At 41.2% G+C, this 26,520-nt stretch overlaps 1 protein-coding gene across 18 annotated transcripts in view; it reads left to right on the top strand.

Moving 5' to 3' along the window:
• PRRC2C (proline rich coiled-coil 2C) overlaps window positions 1–26,520 on the top strand; it is a 111,476-nt gene extending 84,956 nt beyond the window's left edge. For 9 of the 18 annotated variants that reach the window (XM_034779739.1, XM_034779744.1, XM_034779751.1 and 6 more), the window contains 9 exons: window positions 3,745–3,866; window positions 6,533–6,669; window positions 7,278–7,512; window positions 8,175–8,297; window positions 10,247–10,465; window positions 17,009–17,112; window positions 20,883–21,009; window positions 22,036–22,272; window positions 25,081–26,520. In XM_034779739.1, coding sequence (XP_034635630.1) covers window positions 3,745–3,866; window positions 6,533–6,669; window positions 7,278–7,512; window positions 8,175–8,297; window positions 10,247–10,465; window positions 17,009–17,112; window positions 20,883–21,009; window positions 22,036–22,272; window positions 25,081–25,341 — 1,565 coding nt within the window. In that variant the 3' untranslated portion in view covers window positions 25,342–26,520. The remainder of the gene's footprint in view (window positions 1–3,744; window positions 3,867–6,532; window positions 6,670–7,277; window positions 7,513–8,174; window positions 8,298–10,246; window positions 10,466–17,008; window positions 17,113–20,882; window positions 21,010–22,035; window positions 22,273–25,080) is intronic. The other 9 variants (XM_034779756.1, XM_034779749.1, XM_034779748.1 and 6 more) reach the window with 5 other exon arrangements.

The following is a 26,520-nucleotide window of genomic DNA, read 5'->3' as shown; positions in this document are numbered from 1 at the left end:
ATGGGTGACCAAAACTGCATGCAGTATTCAAGATGCGGAGTACAGTGAATTTATATAGTGGCATTATATTTTCTGTCTTGCTATATATCCCTTTCCTAATGGTTCCTAACATTGTCAGCTTTTTTGACTGCATATTGAGCAGACATTTTCTGAGAATTATCTACGATGACTTAAAGAAATTTCTTGAGTGGTAACAGCTAATTTAGACCCCATCATTTTATATGTATCGTTGGGATTATGTTTTCTGGAATGCTTTTCTTTGCATTTGTCAACATTGATTTCCTCTCCCATTTTCTTGCCGAGTCACCCAGTTTTGAGATCCCTTTGTAACTCAGCGTAGTCAGCTTTGTACTTAGCTATCTTGAATAATTTTGTATCGTCTGCAAACTTTGCCACCTCACCGTTTAACACTTTTTCCGGGTCATTTATGAATATATTGAACAGCACAGGTCCCAGTTCAGATTCTTGGGGGACTCCTGCTATTTACCAGTTTCCACTGTGAAAATTGACTCTTTGTTTCTTATCTTTTAACCCATGTCTGATCTATGGCATGACCTACCTTCTGATCCCATAACTGGGTACTTTGCTTAAGACCCTTTAAGGGACTTTGTCAAAGCCTTTCTGATAGTTCAAGTACACTCTCTGAATCACCCCATCCACGTTTATTTAACCCCCTCCTCCCCCTTCAAAGAATTCTGGTAGATTGGTGAGGCATGATATCTCTTTACAAAAACCATTACTCTTCCCAAACAGATTTTGTTCAGCTGTGTGTCTGATAATTCTGTTTACTATAGCTACAACCAATTTGCCTGGTACTGAAGTTAGCCTTACCAGCCTGCAATTGCCAGGATTGCCTCTAGCGCCTTTTTTTTAAAAACCAGTGTCACGTTAGCCATCCTCCAGCATCTGGTACAAAGGCTGATTTAAGCAATAGGTTGAATACTGCAGTTAGTGGTTCTGCAATTTCATATTTGAGTTCCTTGAGAACTCTTGGGTGAATACCATCTGGTCCTGGTGACTTTATTACTGTTTGTTTTACCAGTTTGTTCCAAAACCACCTCTATGGACACCTCAATCAGGGACAGTTCCTCAGGTTCATCACCTAAAAAGAATTGGGTGTGGGAATCTCCCTCATGCTTGTCTTCCTTGAGTGCTCTTTTAGCATCTTGGTTGTTCAGTGGCCCACCCAACTGAATGTCAGGCTTCCTGCTTATGGACTTAAACAAATTTTTTTGCTGATAGTCTTTGAGTCTTTTGCTAGTTGCCCTTCAAATTCTTTTTTGGCCTGCCCTATTGTACGTTTACACAGAGTTTGTTCTTTCTGTTTTCCTCAGTAGGATTTGATTTCCAATTTTTAAAGGGTATCTTTTTGTCTCTAACTGCCTCTTTTACTCTGTTTTTTAACCATGGTGGCATTTTTTGTTCCTCTTACTTGTTTTTATTTGAGGTATACATTTAGTTTGAGCCTCAATTGTGTGTTAAAATTTTTTAGCTTGCAGGCATTTCACTCTTATGACTGTTCCTTTTAATGTCTGCGTAACTAGCCTTTTCATTTTGGTGTAGTTTCCCTTTTGGAAGTTAAATGCTACTGTGGTTGGTTTCTTTGGTATTTTTCCCCCTATAAGGATGTTAGATTTAATTACATTACAGTTGTTCTTTCTGAGCAGTTCAGCTATATTCACCTCTTGAACCAGATCCTGTGTACTACTTAGGACCAAATTAAAAATTGCCCCTCTCTTTGTGGGTTCCAGGACTAGCTGCTCCAAGAAATAGTCATTAATGGTGTTTAGAAATTTTATCTCTGCATCCCATCCTGAAGTGATGTGTTCCCAGTCAATATGGGGATAGTTGAAATCCGCCATTATTACTCAGTTTACTGTTTTTGTAATCTCTCTAATCTCCCTCACCTCAGCATTTCACAGTCACTGTCATTATGCTGGTCAGGGGTTGGCAGTATATTCCTACTGCTATATTATTATTATTCAAGCATGGAATTTCTATCCATAGAGATTCTGAGGTGCAGTTTGATTCACCATCATTTTTTTTACTCTAGTTGACCCTGCTTTCTTTCACACATAGTGCCACACTCCCACCAACACAACCTGCTCTGTTATTTGTATATATTTTGTCCCCTGGTATTTTTGTCCCCATTGATTATCATTGTTCTGCAAGTTTCTGCGGTGCGTGTTATGTCAGTATCCTCACTTAATATCAGGTAGTCAAGTTCACCCATCTTAATATTTAGACTTCTAGCATTTGTATACACGCACCTGTAAAATTTGTTAATATTTAAGTGTTTGCCTTCAAGGTGTGTAATTGAATTGGTCTTTTTCATTTGACTGTTATTTTCAGCTCCTACCTGTCCTTTATCAACTTCTGTCCTCTCCTCTTTACTAGGATATAGAAAATCCCCTTTAATAAATCCTCCTCTAAGGGATGTGTCTGTCTGAATCATGTGCTCCTTTGTACCTGTCAGCTTTCACACAGCCCTTAGTTTAGAAAATTCTCTACAGTCTTAAATTTCACATGCCAGCAGTCTGGTTCTGTTCGGGTTTAGGTGGAGCCCATCCTTCCTATATATGCTCCTCCTTTCCCCAAAAGTTCCCTAGTTCCTAATAAGCCTGAATCCCTCCACCTAACACTATTGTTTCATCCACACATTGAGACACTACAGTTCTGCCTAACTGGCTCTGGGCATGGAACTAGAATTTCAGAGAATGCAACCATGGCCTAAATATGGCCTCCAGGACCTCTCTCCTACCTTTCCCTATGTCACTGGTATCTATATGTACCATGACTACCATCTCCTCCCCAGCACTGCCCATACATCTGTCTAGATGTCTCTAGAGATCCACAACCTTCACATCCGGCAAGCAATTCACCATGCAGTTCTCCCATCAAAAGCCCAACTATCAATATTTCTAATAATCCAATCCCCCAGTTCAGCCACTCTGGTCTCAAGAGCCTGTACTTGATCTCTGTGAGCCAGGAGCTGCTTACACCAAATACATACCAATGCCACCTGCCCATAACGCAGGTAATCGTACCTGCTGCATTCAGGGCAATATACTGGATAGCCCACTCTGCTGCTGGACTTCTGCCTGCATTCTTTGTACTCTTGCATGGTTTTTTTTCTGTGTTTTGTTCGGGGGCGGTTTGTGGGGGAGCAAGTTTTATTGGCCCAAGTTTAGAGGATGTTTGTAAGGTATATCTTGATTTCATATTCCCTCTCTAAACTCCCTTGTAAAACTCCCATTTGCTGCTCTTGTTCACTAGCTCCTCCAGTCACTTACGAGCTGGCTTTTTAAACTCCTGTTTTCCGTGAGTTTGCCCCCTTGTCAAGGGATTCGGAAGGGATTAGGGATCCAAGGATGGCAGGCTAGAGCCTACTTAGGAAGCTCTGTCTTGCTTAGCAGGCTGCTAGGCTCAGCACACAGTCCCCAAACAGACCACACTATAAACTTAAAGCGAGCAAATACACCACAGGCTCACCCCAAGAGTCACGTAGTTGCTCCTCTTTCACCTGGAGAACTCCCTCACAAAACTCTCCTGTTGGCTAGCTTACTGAAAATCTCTTCCCACTCCAAATCTCCACCCCCAATGCCAACAATCAGGCAAATAGTTAATCTAACTTGTAAATATGAAATAGAAAACTTCCTCTCTGGCTGCAGTTCCAACACTACGTGGAAATCTGACCAGAAGGAAAATGTTACATTCAGACACTAATTTTCATATTTTCCTGAGGTCCTGCAGCTCAGATCCCAGCTTTCTACATGGACACAAGCCACTTATTCAGCACTCAACATGCACGTCTGGCTCCACCTTCCCTGGCTCAACAGCAAGGTTTTCAACCAGGACTTTCTCAGGTATTTGGGGATTCATCTTACTGGACCTTCATTGTAAAGCTGTTATAACTTGAGTGGAGCCGATAGTTGCAGGGGGGAAAGAGATCTATAAATGCTAAATTGCATTGCATTCCCAATCTATCATAGTTCAGTCTGACCATGTACACAACCTTTTATGGTCTTTCAGTCAACATTCATGTGAACAAAGATTTCATTATAGCAGTATTCCAATAGAAGCTCGTATTCTAAGAAATGTACTGCTTTATACAGGAGTATATGTTCACACCAGAAGTGCTCATTATGGTTTTTCTTCCTGCAGTTGAGGACGCTGTTTGCTTATGTAATAGTAGGGGAGACTACTAATGAGTCCAGTAACATATCATTTTTATAGGGGTCGGCAACCTTTCAGAAATGGTGTGCTGAGTCTTCACTTATTCACTCTAATTTAAGGTTTCGCGTGCCAGTAATACATTTTAACGTTTTTAGAAGACCTCTTTCTATAAGTCTATAATATAGAACTAAACTATTGTTGTATGTAAAGTAAATAAGGTTTTTAAAATGTTTAAGAAACTTCATTTAAAATGAAGTTAAAATGCAGAGCCCCCCAGACTGGTGGCCAGGACCTGGGCAGTGTGAGTGCCACTGAAAATCAGCTCACATGCCGCCTTCGTCATGCGTGCCATAGGTTGCCTACCCAAATCTAGAAAGTGGTCCAGCCTCTCTTTAAAGAATTCAGATTCTGATAAATTAGCCAGCTCCTTTTGTAACTTGTTCTAGTGGTTGATTCCCCTCTTGTCATTGTAAAAGTTCTTATTCCCAGTTTGAATTCTTCTAAATAGACTTCCAGTCATTGGGTCTTGTTGTGTCTTTGTCTGCTATCTTAGAGTTCCTATTCTATGAACTATTAATTTTTTATAATGGAACACTGCTTATTACACAGTAATGGAACAGTGTTCCTGAAAGCCACGGCCAAAAGTTGGTACTGAGGAAGTTTAATAAGTGAACTAGTTAAGGAAGTGTACCAGCTGTCTCCCCAAAGCAAACCTGTGCACATGAGTGCAGTAGTTCTCATGTATGTAACAAGAAAATTGAATGTGAACTCTGCTGTAAATAGTCAATAAACCTTGTTTGTGATCGTCTGTTTCTGTCAGGAAGGAATCTAGGTGTTTTTAAACATGGGATCCCATATAGACCAAAAATATAAAGCTCTTGTAGAAGAGAGTAAAGGAAAAGGTTTAAATGTGTTTTAGATCTTCTAGATTTATCTCCTGCTAACTTTAAAGTACTCCGTCCATCTGCCTGGGAGAATCAAGTCCAAGTGACTTACAATGGTTTATAAAATATTAGTGCTCAAGTCACATGGAATATCTGACTAAAGTGGCTCAGAGTATGAGTAATAAAGATCAAGTATTAAGAATGCAGCATGTAGTCCATAGACTAAAATGTTAGCCAATTTTTAAAAAAGCAACACTTGTGAAAAGTAACAACTGAATGGCCTTGTGATGGGGCAAGGATTCACCCTGCAGCTCCTCCTGCTGGTGGTCTAGGGAATTAGCTCTTCCAGCACAGAGTGCCTTCTGCAGGCCTGTGTCTCGCCTACCGCTGGCCCCGTGTCCCTCCCAGACCCCAGTGCCCCTCTTAAGTGAGGATTCTGCCCCAGCAGCAGTAACCCCTTCGTCTCTGGGTCTCCCCTCCCAGGGAAGCCCCCAACCCGTATCCCCACCTTGCCTTAGTGGCTACTGCCAGTCATCATCTAGCCCCCGTTCCCTGGGGCAGACTGCAATCTATAAACCACTCGCCATCGGCAAGGGAGGTTTGGACCTGCTACCTTTCCTAACCCTGGGCTGCACCTTTGCAACTCTAGTACCTGCTTGGGCCTTTGCCAAGGCCTGCAGCCTGGGATTTCACTAGGCTGGAGCTCTGTAGCTCCCTCTGCCCTTCCCCAGTACTGCTCAGCCTCGGGTACCCTGCTCAGTCCCCAGGCAGCCAGGTCCTTCTCTCTCTCGAGTGAGAGAGACTCCTCCCAGCTCCTGGCCCACTGCCCTGTTATAAGGGCCAGCTGGGCCCTGATTGAGCTGGCCACAGCTGCATCTGCTTCCTTAATCAGCCCAGATTTTCCAGTTGCAGCCTCTCCAGGGCTGCTTTTAACCCCTGTTTACTGAGGCCTAATTTAATAAATATATACTACAGATAGTTTGCTCAGCTATCATTATCATGCACTCTGACTTCTCATTTGCTGCTATATTACAGCAACTGCACATTCGTAATGGTTCTGAATTTCTTGAGCGCGATTGTTGGGATTTTTTTCTGTTGTTGGTCATCAGAATCAAATGCCTGTAAAGTTTGTCATAACCATTTTTTAGACGGAAATTAACTTTAAATAGCTGTGTTCATTGCCTCAGTAAGAAGTGAACTGTAATTCTTTCTACAACTTATTTGGAAATGGCAAATCTGTCAACTCTTCAGTAAAGTTAACTTTCAGTTTAGAAAGTTGTCATGCGTTCACTGTATAACCTTTGTGTTTAACGTGCAGCTACTTTTTAGTCTCTTAATTCCTTTATAAATCCCATTGCATGTTAGGTACAGACATTTTTTCCCTTTAAGGTTTTTACTAGGCAATTTTCAGCAACCAGGATTTTTATGACTGTTTCTACACTTGGATATTTAATTATTTATTTTTGTTACAGCCCACTTCAGTTCAGCAGATTCCCATCCCCATCTATGCACCTCTACAAGGACAACACCAAGCCCAACTGAGTATAGGAGCAGCACCTGCTGTTTCCCAAGCTCAGGAATTGTTCAACTCCTCCTTACAACCATATAGGTAAATGTTTTTGCTTTAGTAAGGAAAAGCAACAAATGAGATCAGTCTATTGTAGTATTTCTTTTTTTCACCACTCCCACCTTTTCAGACCAATATTGAAGCCTAATGGCAACTCTTAAAATCCTTGTTAGTTTGTGACTTCAGGCATGAGATCCAGTAATAGAGATTTGATTTAAAATGAACTACAAAGCTTAGGGATCAGTTGATGACCTACAAAAATAAAACTTGTTAGAAAGACTGTGGTCTCTCCCTAGTTAACTTACCAGCCAGAGTTCATTATACATTTTATTTTCTCACCCTCTTTACTCCCCTCAAAAAATCCACATATTCAAAATGTCACTAATACTGTGCCAAGCAGAATGTTGTTGAATTCAGTGTCCTGTCTCCTGCCTCTCGTACGCGTTTCATTGGGAGTCAACTCACACGATCTTCAATGGGATCTGTTGTGTGTACAGCCATTTTGAATATTTGGCTCTCTGATTTTAATGCCAATAAAGGTCTAGTTCTGTTATAAAAAGAATGTTGTATTTTAAATTTCAAAGGCAGTTTCTCATATATTGTATCTGTAATGCAAACTAAAGCCTAAAACACTACTTATTCTTTTGTAGATCACAGCAAGCTTTTATGCAAAGTGGTCTGTCTCAACCATCGCCAGTAGTTCTGTCTGGCACAGCCTTACACAATTTCCCAACAGTGCAGCACCAGGAACTTGCTAAGGCACAATCGAGTCTTGCATTTCAACAGACTTCTAACACTCAGCCTATTCCCATCTTGTATGAACATCAGCTTGGTCAAGCTTCAGGACTAGGAGGCTCTCAGCTCATTGATACTCATCTTCTCCAGGTGAGAATTTGTTTTCAAGTTGAGGTCTGTATCACTTATTGGAGCAAAAATGATAGGATATAAAGAATACTGGAGGAATTTTCTAATACACTGCATTTTATAGTATTAAGGTATTGGACTCTGTATTATTCAGACCTGCTTCTAACCATCTTGGATAGGTGAGATGCCAAATATCCATTTCTGTTAACTGAAATTTGTAATTAAACTGAAATTTATGAAACCCCAAGACCTTTAATACCATGTTTCATCTGTATTCGGATATGCCCATCTCTATAATATCTAGGTAGCATTGATGCCACGTTACAGGAAATCTTAATGGTTTCTTTTCATCATTTTTACCAGGCCATCTGTTTTGTGCTCCAACATTCCAATTCACTTGTAACAAACTATGTAGTATGAGGATACCTCTGCAACTTACAGACATAAAGACTTAACTTTTCAATAAAGACACTGTCCTGTGTTTGAATTGTTTTAAACAGAAATGGAGGCTTCACCACCAATTGAAATGTCTCTCATTTTCCAACTTCTTACGCTGTAGCAATTTTGCAATTGAACTGACTTTAAATCCAGAATAAATTGCCGTGCTCTTAACATTTAGTAATCCTGGTTATTGATAGTAATTTAATGGTATCCTGTTGCAATTTGTCACTCTTTCTTTCCAGGCCAGAGCTACTCTCACCCAGGCTTCAAGTCTATATTCTGGACAAGTTCAACAGCCTGGCCAGAGCAATTTCTATAATACAGCTCAGTCTCCCAGTGCTCTTCAGCAGGTAAACTATGGCATGGTAAATTTCCTAAATTGCATTTCTTTTTATTATCAATTTTATGGACTGTTTTTTTCTGACATTGTATACTTAAACGTAGGAAAATAAAAAATTTAAGATCATGATCCTAGAGCTGAGAATTTGCAGAATAGAGCCACCATAGTGACACACAAGTTGCAAGAAAATCAAGTGATAGACTTAAGTCATTAATATGCACTTGTATAAGTGGCAAAAGAGTGTTCCTACAGCCCTGTCTCTCTAGTGCAGTGGTTCTCAGACTTGTACTGGTGACCCCTTTCACGTAGCAAGCCTCTGAGTGCGACCCCTCTGTATAAATTAAAAACACTTTTTTGTATATTTAACACCGTTATAAATGCTGGAGGAAAAGCCCGTTTGGGGTGGAGGCTGACAGCTTGTGAGCCTCCTCTTCCCCCCACCCCCCATGTCATAACCTCGCGACCCCCTGAGTGGTCCCAACCCCCAGTTTGAGAACCCCTGGTCTAGTGATAGTAGAAGCAATACCCTACAGTTAAGTAATACGAGTGTCTGCTGTCTTTCATGGGAACAAGTCAGAGGTAATAGCGCTTTCATAGAGAGCCAAGTAATTACAGCATTTAGAGAGCAGACAAACAAAATAGCCTGTTTGCTAATGATGGCTTATGGCTCATCACTGACTAGCTGAAACCTATAAGACAGTCACATTTCCAGGGGGACCAATGTGTGTACCCCAAATATGCAAAGTTGATTGTTTGCACGCAGTTGTCTATTATGCTTACCTGTGTATATCTAGTCTTATCCTGTGTCTCTGTAGCACTTCCCAGTTTTGAAGTTTAAGTGGTACCAGAGTATTTTCAAGGAATTTAAGATTATATTAAGAAAAAAGTTTTGATTTTGTGTTGTGCAAGCACTGTGGGATGTTTGCAAATCTAGTCCATTCAGTGGCTCACATTTTGACAACTTAAGGTTTACATTTTATAAACTGTTTCTAACACTTATTTGTAACATAGCAAACAATTGGCTATTTTATGACAAGTCTGTCAAACATTAACAGTGTGAATGAGGGAAACCTCCACAAACTTTAAATCATATTGAAACACGGTGCAAATCCATCATCTGGTAGATTAGAAGTATCCTAAAAAGTTAATATCCCCTCCAAATGAAAGTCTTTGGAAGTCAAAATTATGGGTATTTGTTTAATGTTTTCAGAGGTTCTAGTGAAATAGCTACTTGTAACCAACATTATGCTGCTTACAGTAAATCTTGATTTAAACTTGACTCACTGTACTTTAGAGAATATTGTATCATTCTTTTAGAGGCCCTCAAAACATTTTTTGTGTGTGTGGTGGATGAGGGGTTCATGATTATGCACCATATAGATTAGATGTAAAAACTAACATAATTACTTGACTGACTAATATTTTCAAGTCCTTATCACTTCCATCCAGCTATTAGTGTGCACATTTGGTTACGGTGACCCCTGTTAATACAAAAAGGTGTCGTCAGGTGGTTGTATAGTAGTCTATCATTTCTGTTTTTAACCTTAAAACTCCATTTGTGTGCTCTTTGGCAAGTAAAGTCTAACTTTGATACCCAGCAGACAGCTTGATCATTTGAGTTGTTTAATGGAAAATGGCCATTTTTGTAACTATCTTGTAATTATCAGTTGAGTTTAATTTACTTTATTGTGAAGTGCTGTTGAAATGATAGTACAGTTAGGATCCAACCTGTAATTTGATGCATTTGTAACTGTTTCTGAAGTTCAACTATCCAAATGGATTAAGAAAGAACTAATTATAAAATCTCTACATAACAAATTAAGAGATTTATTTGCCTGCATCCCTCTGGGTGATAGTTTCACTAATTAAGTGAAATATAATTTAATCTGAATATAATTTAATGACTAAGCCATCTTGATATAGTTAAGTAATTAAGCTTGTACTGTGGTACTGATATTTCCTTATTGTTTCCAGGTGACTGTACCTTTACCAGGCTCACAGCTTTCTTTGCCCAACTTTGGATCCACAGGACAGCCACTAATTGCTCTACCCCAGTCCCTACAGCCTCCACTGCAGCACGCCCCACCACAGGCTCAGGCTCAGAATCTGAGTAGGCCTGCACAAGTAAGCCAGCCTTTCAGAGGATTGATCCCTGCAGGAACTCAGCACAGCATGATGGCTGCTACTGGAAAGGTAATTACATATTTAAGCCTATAGTGCAATAACGAAAATGTTCCATTACTAATGTACAGTATTTTTACAGCATCCAGCAGTGTTGTGAGCATTTGGCAGTTTTTTTAAGAACTGAGGTCCCTGTCCAGATGATCTTAAAATTTAGTTTGACATGGTATGATAAAAAGGGGCTAGGATAGCAAACAATTGGAAAGACATGTGGAGGTAGGGCACTTTAAGCCCTGTGTATATCTTGGTGGCTCAGGCAAGGTTTTTCTACTATTAACTTCCTTCTTGTGGCATTTTGAAAGAAACTCATCTTAGAGGGATTTTTTTAATAAAATGATGATGGCTTGACAGACAAGGGCATTTCCATACATAGGGAACAGTGCAGAAAATGGCACATAGGTGGGCAGAAACAGACGAAGAGAGCATTGAGTGTGGTATTGGTAGATCAGAGGGGTCAGGAGCTATGGGATAACATATGAGTTTATATGTAGTCAGGTTGAATTCTCTGGAGCTTTGAAGGAGAGGAGAAGGGTTTCAGTAATTAAGAGTAGATGATCAGCACACTAATTCACACTTTGACTGTTGGGATTATGAGGAATTGACAGACCTTTAATTAAAACAACAACGTGAAGAATTCTACATTTTTTTCTTCAACAGCAAACACAATTTTTTAACAAAACAAGCATATGTCCCTCACTTCTCACATTTATCTCCAGACTTCTTCTCCTTGTCCAGATCTATTCCACCCCCAACAATCATCTATTCATTGAACTTTTTGAAACTTTGCACTTTTAGATAGAGGGTTATAAGATTCAGGTTTTTTTTTTAAAGTTGACAAATCCACACTGGGATGTGTAGCAAATGATGATGGTACTACTACTGCACATCCCATGCAGTTGGTATCACCGGAAACAACAGCAGCTCATAGACATTCTGAAGATAAGGATGGCCCCAATTATATCTCTACCAGTATCTCTAGTAGCAGTGCTCCTGATCCCAGATCTGTGTTTATTGAGGCAATATGTCACACATTTTTGTATTACAATTCATAATTGCATTTTAGAAGGTGCTGGAAGAAAGGTGGGGCATTTTGGAAGTTGAATAGGGGACAGTTTGGGCTTTTGGCATCTGGGGAGGAATGTGGGACAGTTCATAACTTTGGGATAAGGACATTAGTTGGATGATTTTGCTAAAATGAAATAGTTGACATTCTAAATTAATTTTTAGATTTGAGTTAACTCATATGGATGATGAAAGGGGCAATTCACACCTTCAGGGCCACGATTTGAGGCTGTTCGTGCTCAGAAAGGCAGGACTATGGTTTGTGTTTGAAGATATTTTTGATAAAGCTAGAAAAATAGCCATTTTAAAAAGGAATCTTGGACTCTGAAAAACAGTTCTGTACCAGGGCATTGACAAGTTAGTGATTTCTGCAGCAGATGCAGAGGGATTGTACTTAGTATAAAGTATTCTACAGTTTTTAATCCTGCTGGAGACAGCAATAGTAGAGCACATCAGGTGGAGTCTAGGCACAGATGATCACTCAGAATCAGAGCACCTGGCTCAATCCCAGTCTAGGAGCCCTTTCCCTGACCTTTGGGATTCTGACGAGGTAGAATTATAGAGGTGAGGTGTTTGAGTCAAGTTTACCAGGAATCTCTAAGAACAACTTTAAAATAACTGAAAAAAATATATTTTGATGCCTCAAACTGATCACCCTCTATAAAGTTGGCATTAAAATGTCTTTTACTATGCTCCAAGCAAAAAAGTCTAAGTTTTAAGTTCACCCATTGTTTTGATTTGCAACTGGCACCCTGATAAATGCCATTATTAAAAGGCAGTGTCTAAATAGCTGAGAGAACCTGTCTCGTAGTTGTATGTCCGGGGCAAGAGATGACTTGGTTGCCAGCTTGGATCTGTTTTACTCCAGGACCTATTGTACAGAAGGCTGTGCACATTTCCTGCTTACCTTTACAAAGAATAATTGCCAAGATTCAGTTTCTAGGGAAGAGCCCTGATATGGACTCCCCGTGCTGCATAACCTGTTTTCCAAATAGGGGTGCCCAAACTCTCACCACCCATACAAATGTGCTTTAATTTTAGAGTTGGCTATTGGGATGGTAGGGAGGCTCAAGCTTCTCCTGCCCAGCAACAGGAGAAAACATTTTAAGCCCAAGAAACTAGGACAGATGAAGAAGCCACTCTTCAAGCTACCATTTTGTCATCTCTGGGTGAAGCTGTAGTGCCTCCTGCTCCATCTATGGCAGATGACTTTCAGCAGTTCCAGGATCTCGTTAGGCAGGTAGCAGAATCCCTACAGATAATCCCAACGCAACATGTTGTATGCTCTGTACTCTGCAACACCATCCAGAATTGCCCTTCCTATCAACAAGGCTCTCCTGGAAACTGTGAAAACCATTTGGCAAGCCCCGGCTACAGTAGTGGCAACATGTAAAAGGGCCAATTTAAAAAAAAATTATGTGTCCACTAAGGACTCTTTCTTGTTCTTCCCACCCTCCACCTAACTCTGTGGTTGATGCAGTTAATGAACCAGGCAAGCAACATCATTATAAGTCCACCCGTATGACTAAGACCAGAAGCACGTAGACTTGCTTGGGAGAAAATCCTTTTCATTGGCAGCCCTACAGATGCATATTGTAAATTACCCAGTGCTGATGGTAAAGTATATTTTATGTACTTGTAAACAGTTTGCATTGCTTGTTGAACACTTCCGCCAAACCAAAGGGACCAGTTTCAGGTCACAGTGGCTGAGGGACAATTACTGGCCTGAACATCTCTTCAAGCAACTCTGGATGCTGCAGATAGTGCAACCCACTCTATCACTACAGCAGTGGTGATGATCAAGGCTTCCTGGTTTACAGCTATCTGGCTTCCCCAGAGAAGTCCAGAATCTGATAGAGGACTTTCCATTTGATGGACTCCATCTGTTTGCAGAAAATACCAATGAGTCGTTGCGTACCCTTAAGGATTGTGGGGCCACATTACACTCATTAGGTGTCTACACACCTGCAAACAAAAGGAAGTTTAGTAGATCAGGAACGGCTCAAAGATCTGGTCTGATGCGATTCTCTGGGTTTCAGAGACCAACAGAACCTCTTAGAAAGAGACAGCTTCCAAAGAAAGAGACCTTCTAACCCAACTGATGTGTCTACGCAGCAGCCTTCATTATCACAGCATCTGTTTTGACGGGATATTCAAAGGTTCAGAACCCCCACTTCTGTTCGCTTTCCAACTATAATGTTTTGCCCACCTTCCTCCATTTGGAGACCAATTCTCCCATTTCCAACCAGCATGGGAGTGTATCACCTTGGACAAATGGGTGATGGAAATAATATCATGCTACACCATCCATTTTCCTTACCTCCAACCTCCTCATTCCACTTTTCCATCCCTCTTCATGGACTCCTCTCATGAGTCCCTGTTCAGACAGGAAATAAACTCCCTTCTTTGTTTAGGAGCAATAGAACTTGTCCCCAGTCAGCATGGAGGAGAGGGCAATATGGCCTGAGCCGGCCCTCTCCCAGCCTGGATCAGCTGGGGGAGGACTGCCTATCCTGCAGCCTCAGCCCCAGAGCTCCCACGGTGGGGAGTGGTGCCTCTCACCCCCAGCCCAGGTGCTGCTGCGGAGGGAGGAAGGGGTTCCTCTCTCCCCACTGTAGTCCTGGAGCACCCTCCTGCATCCCAGAGCCCTCATCTCCTGCACCCAACCCTCTGCCTCAGCCTGGAGCCCCTCATCCCTGGCCCCAGCCCAGAGCCCTCATCTCCTGCACCCAAACCTCTGCCGCAGCCCTGAGCCCCCTCCCACACTCTGAACCCCTCAGCCACACCCCCACCACATGAATTTTGTTATGTGCACCAATATGAAGGTGATGTCAGACATCACCTTCATATTGGTGCACATAACAAAATTCATTCCGCACATGGGTGGGAAAAATTAGAGGGAACACTGGGGCACAGCTGGGTGCTCTCATAGTACAGGGCAAATGGTCACCCAAGAAACCATCCTCCATATCAACTTGCTGGAGCTCAACGCAGTCAGAGTACGTGCCTTCATTTTCTGCCTCTCATCAGGCACAGATCCATAAGGATCATGATGGACAACATGGCCTGCATGTTCTAAATCAATTGGCAGGGAGGAACGAGATCCCCTTCCTTCGATCCCAAAGCGATAAGGTTATGGAACTAGTACATAAAACATCACATAGGAATCCCAGCAATGTATCTTCTATGCAGACAAAACGTCATGGCTGATGCTCTCAGCAGGTATTTATCACAAGACTACGAATGGGAGCTGAATCTCCAGAACCTGGTTGGCATTTTTCAGATTTGGGGATTTCCAGAAGTGGGTGTTTTTGCAACAGCTACAAAAAGAAAATGCCACCTGTTTTATTCAAGGGGGAGTTTAGGTCCCAATTCCCTGAGGGATGTTTGATCCTCAGAATGGTTAACAAAATCAAATAGGAGAGGACCAGAGTCATTCTAAGCCCTGATGTGCTCAAGGCAAGCATGGTTTACTTACCTATTTCATCTAGCTCGCTGTACGACGACAAGTCTCCCAATCATGCCACAACTCCTTTCTCAGGATGCCGGTGACTGTTGCATCCCACTCTGAGCATTCTTTACCTAAGGCGTGGCTCCTTGATGGTTCATGGGGCTAGAGTTGTTCTGTTTTGCAGAGCACATATTAAATAGTAGGAAAGATTCTACCAGAAATACTAGCCTTCACAATTGGAGACAATTTAGTCGCTGGTGTGAACTCCAGGAGACAGTCCCACATTCTGCCCCACTCCTCTTGTTCTGGAGTACCTGCTACATCTAAAGAAAACAGGGCTGTAACTTAGGGCAGATCTACACTAACCCCCCAATTCGAACTAAGGTACGCAACTTCAGCTACGTGAATAACATAGCTGAAGTTCGTAGTACCTTAGTTCGAACTTACCTCGGTCCAGATGCGGCAGGCAGGCTCCCCCGTCAACTTCGCATACTCCTCTCGCCAAGCTGGAGTACCGCAGTCGACGGCGAGCACTTCCGGTTCGACTTACCTCGTCCAGACAAGACGCGATGAGTCGAACCCAGAAGTTCTATTTGCTTGCTGCCGAACTACCGGGTAAGTGTAGACCTACCCTTAGTTCTCTCAAGGTTTATCTGGCAGTCTTTAACAGCCTTTCATACCACTATTGAGGGGTTCTCCCTGTTTGCTCAGCCAACATCTGCAAGGTTCATGGAAGGCCTGGGAAATCTCTCAGTGAAAGTCCCTACTTCTGTTTGGAACCTTTATTTTGGTTCTTAAGTCTTATAAGTCTTCCCTCTAACTGATGGCAACCTGCTCTTTATCGGATTTCTCTATGAAAACAGCCTTCCTGGTTGCTAATATCTCAGCCCACAGAGCCAGAGAGATGGGGCCTTAATGGCAGATCCTCCTTTCACAATTTTCTACAAGGATAAGGTTTCCTTACGTCTGCATTCCAAGTTCCTTCCTAAAGGGTCCTCTGAGTTTCATCTAAATCAGATCATTTACCTGGTAGTGTTCTTTCAGAAACCTCACAAGTCCAGTGTGGAGACTGTGTTCCATACTCTAGATGTCAGATGAGTGTTATCCTTCTATGTACATAGGACTAAACCATTTAGTAACTCCACTAACTGTTGGTTTAGTTTGCAAACAGATCAAAAGGCTCTGCCCTTTCTACCCAAATGTTTTCAAAATGGATTTCTGGGTACATTACAACCTGTTACACTGCTGTGAGCATCTCAATCTCCTGTTGGTGTGTCAGCTCACTCAACAAGATGTCAAATGTCCCGGTTGCTAAAGTCTGCAGAGCTGCTACATGGTCTTAGGTACATACCTTCTCCAGACACTCTGCTTTAATCGATGCCTCCAGATCTGATGCAGTAGTTAGCAATGCATTTCTTTCTTCTGTAATTGACTCAACTCTGAAGCCTCCCACTCTTGATGGGGCTACTGCTCCACCTGAAGTGGAGCACTCATAGGGACACTACTTATAACAGTTACTGCACAGAGTGAGTAACCTCTTTTTTGAGATGTGTCCCCCTCTGGGTGTGCCATTACCCATCCTCCTTTCCCTCTGCTTCAAAGTTTCCTTCTGAGACTCAGCAATGGAGAAGGAACTGAGGGCGGGTCACCTGTACAGCCTGATATAGCCTCAGCATGGGGCTTGAGGAAATCGTAGCACGTGCACAGGCTGAATGGACACTGCTAATAAAAATCTCTAATCGGAGACACGTAGGGCACATGCTTACCTAAAGTTGGAGCTTCGATAGAGAGACACATCTCAAACTACAGTTATTGCACAGGGTGAGTAACCTCTTTCCCTGTCATGAGGAGTAATTGCATGCAGGGAAGGACAGCCGTGTGTTTTGGATGTTCTTCGGTTGCAAGCAACTATTTTTTTCCCCCCATCGTAATAGCAGCCTGGATAGAATGGGCCATTTGTGATTGTCCTTATAAGTGATGCACTTGTGTTAAACCACAAGTGATGCATTTGGGCTAAACTGCTGTTAATAATTTTTCTCCAGATGTCAGAAATGGATCTTAAGGCCTTTGGAAGCGGCATTGATGTTAAACCAGGGACTCCACCAGTTACTGGTAGAAGTACCACTCCAACCTCCAGTCCTTTCCGGTAAATGAGCCTTTTTAAGCTCAGAATTTCATATAAAATCAATTCTATATTAAGTATTGTAACTAGCTGTTTGCTCATGCACGACCAATCAATTCTTGGAAAGAGATGAATGTTAATGGGGGAGGGTGAAGACTATGAATACTTCAAAGTGATAATGCTTAAACACTCAACAATCTTAGTACAGCATTACAGTATGTCATCAGGTCTGCTAACTGTTATGCCAGAAGGGTACTGCCCTGAAACATGAAGATTATTTTTTTTAATTTGTGAATGAAATTGAAATGACACTGAACAGTTTTTAGAAGTGATTCCTGGGAGCATAGTGGCGAAAAGACACACATTAGTGACAGAAAAGACTTTGGGATGGCACTGGGTTAAGTTTTAGAATCTATTCAATTTAAGGGTAGAACTCTCTTACCTGCACTGAAGGTTGTCATCATTACCTAGGGCATAAACTAAAGCCCTTCTTAAAACCCCACGCCTTAGAATGTAAACATAATGACAGCAACTCTGATGGAGTCTTTCACTTCAGTGCAGGATTTACAAACTGTTCTTAAACTCTGAAATTAGTATGTAGACTGGCTTGCAAGTTTATTTGGCTGATGTAAGAAAAAGTGTAGCAGATTTTGCAGGAAAATTTTGTAAAGTTGAGATTTATGTTGCTGGTACACAGCTTTTTGAGACTGCTCACAATGCTATTTGAGGGGAAAGCCTTTAATAGAAAAAGCTAGAAAACAGGACATACTGTAACTATCTGGCTACTAGGAGTTAATGAAAAATCTGAAGTACTTTGTGGGTTTTTTATTGTCCATCTGAACAACTGAATTTAAGAAATCTTACATGAATTGGTATTACATCAGGCCAGAGATTTCAAAAGTAGCAAAAGGAGAGGACCCTCTTTATTTCATACTAATCTTCTGGTATGTGAAAATTTGGAAATTACTAAGAACCAGTAGGATTTTCCACTCCTTCAACATACAGGGGATGAAGATTGTAATGACTTCAGACTGTACCTCTCCATTACACTTCCAGGAGAGGAAGAGGTTTTGGTTCTGGAAAGGTTTTTTTTTTCCAGTTACTGGGCCTGAAATAGATTGTATTGTAACTCAGACTGACTGCATCTGGAGTAAGGAGAAGGGTATATTTTCAGAAACTGAGGCGGCAATGAATTGCAGGCACTAAAATGTTTTAAAAAACAATGCAGAAATAGAGCTAGCAAGTTCTGAAGATTTCAGAGGAATGTAAACATACAAGAAGACTACAAATGAATTGTAATTCAGATTCACTTTTGCACAATGTGGACATCTCACCTGTATCAGCCCTCAGTGTTTTGTGTGTTTATTTAACAGGAAGTTATATTTCTTTTAGTTGTTCCATTAAATAGTCTCAAATCATCCCAAAGTTTTTTTGTTTGTTGTATAATATTGTGGCTATAGAGGTTCTGAATGCATCCACACATGTTGGTACATAGCTTGTTGACATCAAGATAGCTGAAATTTAGTGGGCAGGTAATTAACCTGCCATATATATTCTATTCTTCACTTCCAAAATCCCTGCTTGGTTTCAGTCACTGAAGCTTAATATTCTATTAGATTACAATAATTGTGTTAAGATGCTTATGTACAGAATCAGTTGTCTGGGAATGTTTTAGGGTTTTGTGCGAAGAGCATTTCTGCTTTCTTGGTTTTTTGTGTGTAACACAAGGTAATTTGTTTTTATTCAGAAATAAAAAAATTGTGATTACAGTACTGATTCATTGCCTGTATCTTTGTAATTGTCTATCCTTACTCATGTGACAGTTCTGAAGCAGACAAAACTCCCATTGAGAGGCTTGGGAGTTTTGGCTGCATCAAGACTATAGGATTGGACCTATAAATGTATGTATATTATTTCATAATTATGTACACAATTGGGAAATGCCAAAGCTAAGTGCATATGCACACACTTGCTCTTCCCCCTTGTGTGTGTGCGTTTGATGGTCTTCAATTATATTGTATTAAATACAGTACTACCGTATTTTTTTCTTACAAGTTTAAGAGTATAATGTTCAGCATCATGTTAGTAATCTTTTTTTCTTATACAATTATTGATTTAATAGTTCATGTGTATCCTAAGATTCATGGGGAAAATGTATACAGTACTATGTTTGAGCATTTGCCTACTAAATTAAAAACATTTAAGCCTTCAGCATTGAAGTGCAACTTTAATTTTGACATTTCTGATTTTTATTGAATAATTCCAGTTTCTGATCGAGCGGCCTTTTAATATTATTTCCTGAAACCTTCCTGATAGGGATGAGGGGAGAGACTCTCAAGGGATTTTCAGTTCCCTGCTTAGCTTAAGGTCTTTACAGCAAGATGGAAACTAGTTGCTTTATACAAAGGAGAAAATACTAGCTACACAGTTTTCTAAGCCATCTAAATTTGTGAGTAGCTTCTTTCCACTATGGTAATTGGACTGAATTTTGTACCTTCTGTAGTTAGAAAATGGACTACTCGAGTTGACAATATCCCTTGAATTGTACTACTTCAGTGTTTAATACAGATTTTGAATGGAAATTCCAATTTTTCATTGCAAGAAGATTTTAATGGGGTGAGGAGGGAGAAAATAAGCATCTGGAGCATCTGTCTTCATGACACCAATATTCTGATGGGTTGCAAAGAAAAGGCAGTTAATGTGTAAAATCAGGAAATATTTGAGAAATTACTGAAATGCCCTGTCCCATGCACTTTATGTACTACTGCAGAGATCCCTTCTCTTGGACACCTTAGTAGAATCCAAGGTATATTGATGGAGGCCTCGGGCCCACTCATCTTCATTGGGCCAGCGGGCAGATGGGCTGGAAGACCCCAGAGAGCCACGGAGTTGTAATAATTTAAACTTGTTCAGGTTGAAAATTGTAGGAATAAACTGACTTAAACTAATAAAACAATTCGGGTGACTTAGTTTAGCTGTGCACACACACACGCTCTGCATCAGTGCTCATGTAGCAATCTTAACAAAAATATATTGCACATGTTTAATACATGATATTTAAAGCAAATCAAACCCCATTTTCTCATGACCGAGGCCATGCACTATTCCTCGGTGAAGGCTGTTGCATTGTCAAAAAATCAACTTTCAAACTTCATCTGTTTTGGCTTGGCTGTTCAAAATGTTACAGAAAAAATGGTAATGGAGAGACATGGTTTTTCTTCTCACAAAAACTAAAAAAAATTCATCCCACACCTGGAGAACTTCAGCCTGAAAACAAAAGTTTCAGAAAGCTATGAGCAAGAGAAAAGGTCAGAATGGAAACAATTAGGGAGCATCAACTGCCTGCATGTGTATGTGGTGCATGTCACAGGCCCCAGTGCTGAGAAGCTTAGGATCTGAATCAGACAATACAAAGGGAGTGGAATGGGCAAAAAAAAAGGGGGGGGGGAGGACCTGGCCACACACAGCAAACAGTCTTGCTTACTGAGTCTGAGATAGTTTATAGTGGGGGCCCCAGGTAAAGTCTGTGACCAAAACATTTACTTTCCTTCTGTGTTCTGTTGCTCATTCTGTTCAGTAATTCTGACTCCCAACTGTTTCCCCTTTGGATTGCCATATTAACTTGCTACCGTTCTGGCTTCATTTGCCTTGAGGATCCTAATGATAGTTGCTAGGGAATATCTGATGCTAGTTTTCCTTTGAGCTCAGACTTCAGCTGGGAGGTGCTAATTACAAAAGCATCCTTGTGATGATAGCAATGTCTTGATTCTAATTGGTGTTGGTTTCTTTTCAAGGGCCGCTTCTACAAGTCCTAACAACCAGTCCAATAAAATGAACAGCATTGTCTACCAGAAGCAGTTTCAGTCAGCAGCTGCTGCTGTGAGAATGACACAGCCATTTCCTGCACAATTCGCACCCCAGGTGGGAAACTGATGGCTTCCTGAAAGCAAACTTGCTTTTCTATACCTCAGTTAATCCTGTGACTTTATAACTCTACTCACCTGTGGGCACTGTTTCTATTTTGATGGGTTAAAAGTATAAGCCCTACATTTAATAAAGAATGTTGTATCAAGCAACTGAATTCAAGTTAAATGCAAACTTGTTGTTAACCTTGCTAGTTAATGCAGGGTTTCTGGTGTTTCATGCATTTTAATTTTCAGGGACATCGGCGCATCTGCAAGTGAGGCACTTAATAGCATTAGGTTGAGTAGTTCTAGTACAGGTAGGTGCCTTGCAGGCTTCCCCACACAGCTCCAGACAACTTCATTTCTATACACACTACTATAGGGGAGTGGGGGGGGGACTTAGTATCTCCGAAGGGTCCCAGTGCATATTTAAGATTCTAAAAACTTAAGCAGATTCCTAGTCGTTTGTCTGAGATGCAGTTCTGAAGTGTTCCAAAGTATGATTTATTTTTAAAAAAATTCCAGTGAACACCTAAAAAAGGTAACTGTTCCAGATTATAACTGGATGTCATTGAGCCACTAGAGAGAGAATGATATATGCTGTGGATAAGGACTCTTTGGGATTCGTCTGTTTGGTTTCAGAATGTTTGACTTAAGGATCTCTGTGTCTGGTTTTTTTGATTGAAGGGTTCACTAAATGCTGCCAGGTGCAGGGAGAAATTTCTCACTAGTGATGCCTTAGGTGCTGCCTTGCTAGGGTAACATGCCTTAATTTGGGGGGGGTCCCCCACTTTTTTATGTAGAATTTTGAGTTGTTAGGGCACTTTAAGCACAACAGCATCATTTTGGGGGTTCTATTTTTCCTAGAGTCCAAGCATGGCCTGTCTTAACAGAAAAAAAAACCCCTACTTTCTTGACATTAGTTTAATGGCAGAGCAGGCATGTTTTTCCCCCTCTAAGGAGAAGCCAACATATGATCTAGTTGGCAATTTTCTAATGGCTAAATGTTTTTTGTTGTTGTTGTTGTTTTTCCCCCACTTAGATTCTCTCTCAGCCTAACCTGATCCCTCCATTGGTAAGAGCCCCACATACTAACACCTTCCCAGCGCCTGTTCAGAGGCCGCCAATGGCACTGGCTAGTCAGATGCCACCTCAGCTGACCACAGGCCTTATGAGCCACCCTCGTTTACAGCATGTGGCCAGAGGTCCTTGTGTATCACTATCTGGAGTCAGAGGCAATCAGGCCCAGGCTACGATGAAGGCTGAACAAGACATAAAGGTTAGTATTTTGAACAGCAGTGCTGTTAACACCAGTTCAGTCTTGACAGCTCATAGGGCAAAAATGTGTCTATGAACCATGTCTTACGATGCCTCTGGACCCTTAACCACTTTATCCAGGCCTTATGTCTTAGTAGAGACTAAAAACTAAAACTACCCCCCCACACACACCCCTTTTAATTTTTTTTATTAAAGAATTGCAACTATAGTGATTGGCAGCAGGCTTCCATTCTCAGGTGGTTTTGTGACCAATGGCTCCATGAAACAATTATCATTCTTGAGAGAAATCTGAGGTTTAGGCTTCAGGAGACTGCATCTTTTGAATGAGATGTAAAACCCAAGGTCCTGACTATTAGTGGTCACTCAAAGTCTCTTATAACCTTTGTTTTGTTTTTTGTTTTGGTTTTTTTTGGCGGGGGGGGGGAGGGGAGGGGAGCCAGATGAGCCCCAAGTGTACTGGCCAACTTCCAATTTTGGTAATGTGGCCGAATTATATTTTCCCTATTTCTCAGTTCCTGTTATAAACTGTTTCAACAGCTGGCATATTCCACCCAAGAGGTGACTGCATTTCAGTAGTAGATGATGTGAATCAACATATATAAAAATTTGTTAAGCACTTTGGGACCCTTCATGATGAGGCAAGATATTTCCTGAAGCAGATGCAATGGCACAGGGAGTCTGTGTGGGGACACCATAAGATTATAATACACTTTACACATCTGCATGTATTCTGCAGAATCAGTTACCCATGGGGATAGCACTTCATCTAAAGGAACTCTTCAGTTGTGTTGCCATTTCCAGTGTCTGGGTGTAGAAGTAATGTAACAAGCTTTTTTAAAAAAAAAAAAAATAGGCTTTTGGGGAGATGTTACTTTCATTGTCCTTCACTTAAATTGTAGATATTTTTAGTTTGTAAGTAATTACCTATATAAGGCTACAGCTAGTCCAAAATTCTAACAAATTAGGCTTAATGTTATCCAGAATTGACTAGTCCTTAATCCGTCTATAAAATTTGATCCTAAATTAGGCCAGTCATATCTGAGTTTGCCCTCAAAAGACAGCAAACATAAATCTTACATAGTCTTGTTTTTCTCTACCTCCCCATATACATTCTTTAAATGATTATTTCACTTTCATTGCTGTCATTCCTTGTCACTTGTGATTAAAGCATTCAGACATCCTGATTTAGCTATCAAACAAATCTGCACAGAGGAGTTTTAAGTCCCCATGCTGCTTCATTTAAAATGCAACTATTTCCACAGTCCGTTGGTCCATCAGTAATAAATATTAATGTTGGTTGCATTACTTGCATGAAAAGTTGGTTAGTCATTACAGTAGAGTAGACTGGGGGCTGGGATTCTTGGGTTGTTTTCCCATTCTTATACGGAGGGAAGGCAATCTGTCTCTGCCCCATCTGTAAAATCAATAGAATACCTATCCACAGGAGTATTGATGCTTAATTCATGTTCAGAGTGCTTTGGGGTCCTGCTTATAAATGCATAGCATTCCTGATAGCATATTACTTTTGTGTTGTACAGTGGACTTGCTTGCAGAGGGCCTGAGGAGTGCAACTCCTACTGGAGTTGAGTAGCACTTACATGAGCAGTCCCTTGACTTTAGTGGGCATTTGTATGAGTGCTGCTCAGTGTGAACAAGGGTTATAGAATCATGCGTTAGTCGGCATAGTGCTATTCCTTACAGAGAAAGGAGCGAGGGTAAAGTTGCAGTTTGCACTGTGTAACCAAGTGGCTTAAATTACATACCTTGCAAGCCTGGGAAAATGGCAGTACCTGAGGCTATCGCTGTAGCGCTGCTAGTGCAGACTCTCTAAGCCAATGGCAGAGAGCTCTCGCATTGACTTAATTACTCCAGCCCCCACGAGCAGTGGTAGCTGTGTCGGTTGGAAGAAGCTCTCCTGGTGTCCACAGTAAGCCAGTGTAATTTAATGTCGCTCAAGATGGTGGCTTATTCACACCCGGGAGCAACATAGCTTATACTGACTTAAGCTGTAGAGTGTATATATAGCCTGAGAGAAACCGTAATTAACCCAACCTAGGCAACAGCTTCTGTGTATTGTGAGGGGAGTGGTGGGAGATCTTCAGGTGTGGGGAGAATTTGAATCAGGACATTATGGCTGTATTGGCACTGTAGACTTTCTGAAATTCTCCCACTGATGCTCTAGTGACAGTGGAATGGTTGGTGTTGGCCAGTTGCCAACATTTTGCCGCTGTCACGTAACCCTGCTCAGAACAAGTCTAGAAGATGCAATGACAAAAAGCTGGTCTGCACTTGTACAACCCTTGTTAGTACTGACATAGTCACAATAGTACTAGAGCAACTGGGTGACAATGTCAAAGTTCCCAGCGTCAGACAAGGCTGGGGGTGGGGGGCATGTACTAGGAGCACTTACATTAAGGGCTTGCATGTTGTTGAGATGTCTAACACTTATTTATAATTGAAGATTTTTTGCAATTTTCAGACTTTCTAAACATTCCCTAAAAATAGATCTTGGACTTAGTGGGATCCAGGTCAGCAAAATGTTTCCAAGATGGAAAAGGTGTTTAGAAATAGCTGCAGGAAAGGCAAGGGAAGATTGGGCATACCACTACACTTATTTTTATATTGAGACGCATTTTCAAGCCCAGGGGTGCCTGGGGAAGAAACTAAAAGCATAGCAAGATGTTGCCCTTTGGGGAAATCCTGATCGATTTAATTGGTCATGAAACTTTTTAAAATGTAACCACTACAAGAAATAAATATCTTTATCTTAACGGTCTATCAGTAAATGTGTTGTTTTCCCTTTTTTAAGGCGAAACAGAGAGCAGAGGTTCTTCAGTCCACACACAGGTTTTTTTCTGAGCAGCAACAACCGAGCAAACCAACAGGAGGCAAAGCTCAAAAAGTGGACGAAAGTGGAAGCAAACCTGCTGAGGCAATGACGGATTCCTCAGGGATCTGCCAGGACAAAGTGGAGGAAAAGCCCACCCCTGCGCCTGCTGCCACCACAAAACCTGTTAGAACTGGACCAATCAAACCTCAGGCAATCAAGACAGAAGAAACAAAATCTTAGACTGTGCTTCTATGAAGCTGGGGGGCAGGGTGGGGTGAGATATGACAGCAGTGTGAACCCGTAGCCCGAAGGGCAAAACAATAGTCTTCTATCCCTTCATGGCTCCAAACAGTATAAAGGGAGATAGACGCTACTGGCATTGACAGACATAAACAGCTGCAGGTCCAATAAAGCTCGCAGTCTCTTTGGGCTTGCAGCTTCTCTAACATAGCATGAGGTCTGCCTTTGGTAGAGTGTATGTGGGTATATTGACATGTACATCTGTATGCCATCCAGATACATAATGGGAAATAGCACAGCAGGGGAGAAGGTGGCTGAAGAGCTGGGAGGATGAATACTCTTTTATTCATGCTCTGCTGTTCTTCAGCTGCTATTTCATCTTTTATAAGCTGTCTCTCTCCAATCATGCAGTCTGAAGACAGACAGTGCTGGACAGAGTAAGGTGTGTTGTTTTTACTTCTTTAGTGACTTGAGAGGCTGCTGTTTTGCAATAAAGAAATGGGAATTAATATAATTGGCAAGTCACCTAGAGTAGCTTATCCTTCACCACATGGCATCTAAAGTAATAGAACACAATTAGTGACATTGACATTGTGTCAAATTTCCCTAAAAAGGCAGTGTTTGACTGCTGTTGCTTTTGTTTGATATGATGATGTATTTAGCTCACGACAGTCAAGTGTCGCTTGGCACACACGCTACTCTACACCCATACCCCCTCAGACATTCACCCCTTGGATTTAAAAGCCTAGTTGCATTAATAGTCAAATGAGTTCTGTTCACTTCTGTTTGGCTATCCTTGTATGAATCCAGTAGTCTTTAACCAGTTTCCAGCTTTTGTCTGTATAGAGCAATGAGCACTTAGAACTGTGCTGCTAGATTAAAGAGAAACTTTATCAGAGTAAAGAGAACCTTATCTAAAAAGGTGCATTCTTATGTCAGAACTGCATCGCACCACCTCCTTGCCCACTGTGTGCTGGAAAGTAGAAATCAAGTCAAATAATGCCTTTTTAATTGTATCCTCTATTATTATAGCTGTAGGACAGTACTGTATGATACTTCTGTGAATGTAAGATATCCTGTACCTGCTTATGATATGTAGTAGTGACTGTGCTATACCAGAGCTGTTTTTAATAATGTTTTCTTCCAGACAATGATTGAGAAGCTAATAAAAGGCACCAG

The sequence above is a fragment of the Trachemys scripta genome, chromosome 8, assembly GCF_013100865.1.
Source record: "Trachemys scripta elegans isolate TJP31775 chromosome 8, CAS_Tse_1.0, whole genome shotgun sequence".
NCBI classification, from domain to species: Eukaryota; Metazoa; Chordata; order Testudines; family Emydidae; genus Trachemys; species Trachemys scripta.
Note: the sequence above shows the minus strand (reverse complement) of the source record. Positions and strands in the feature narration are given on the sequence as shown.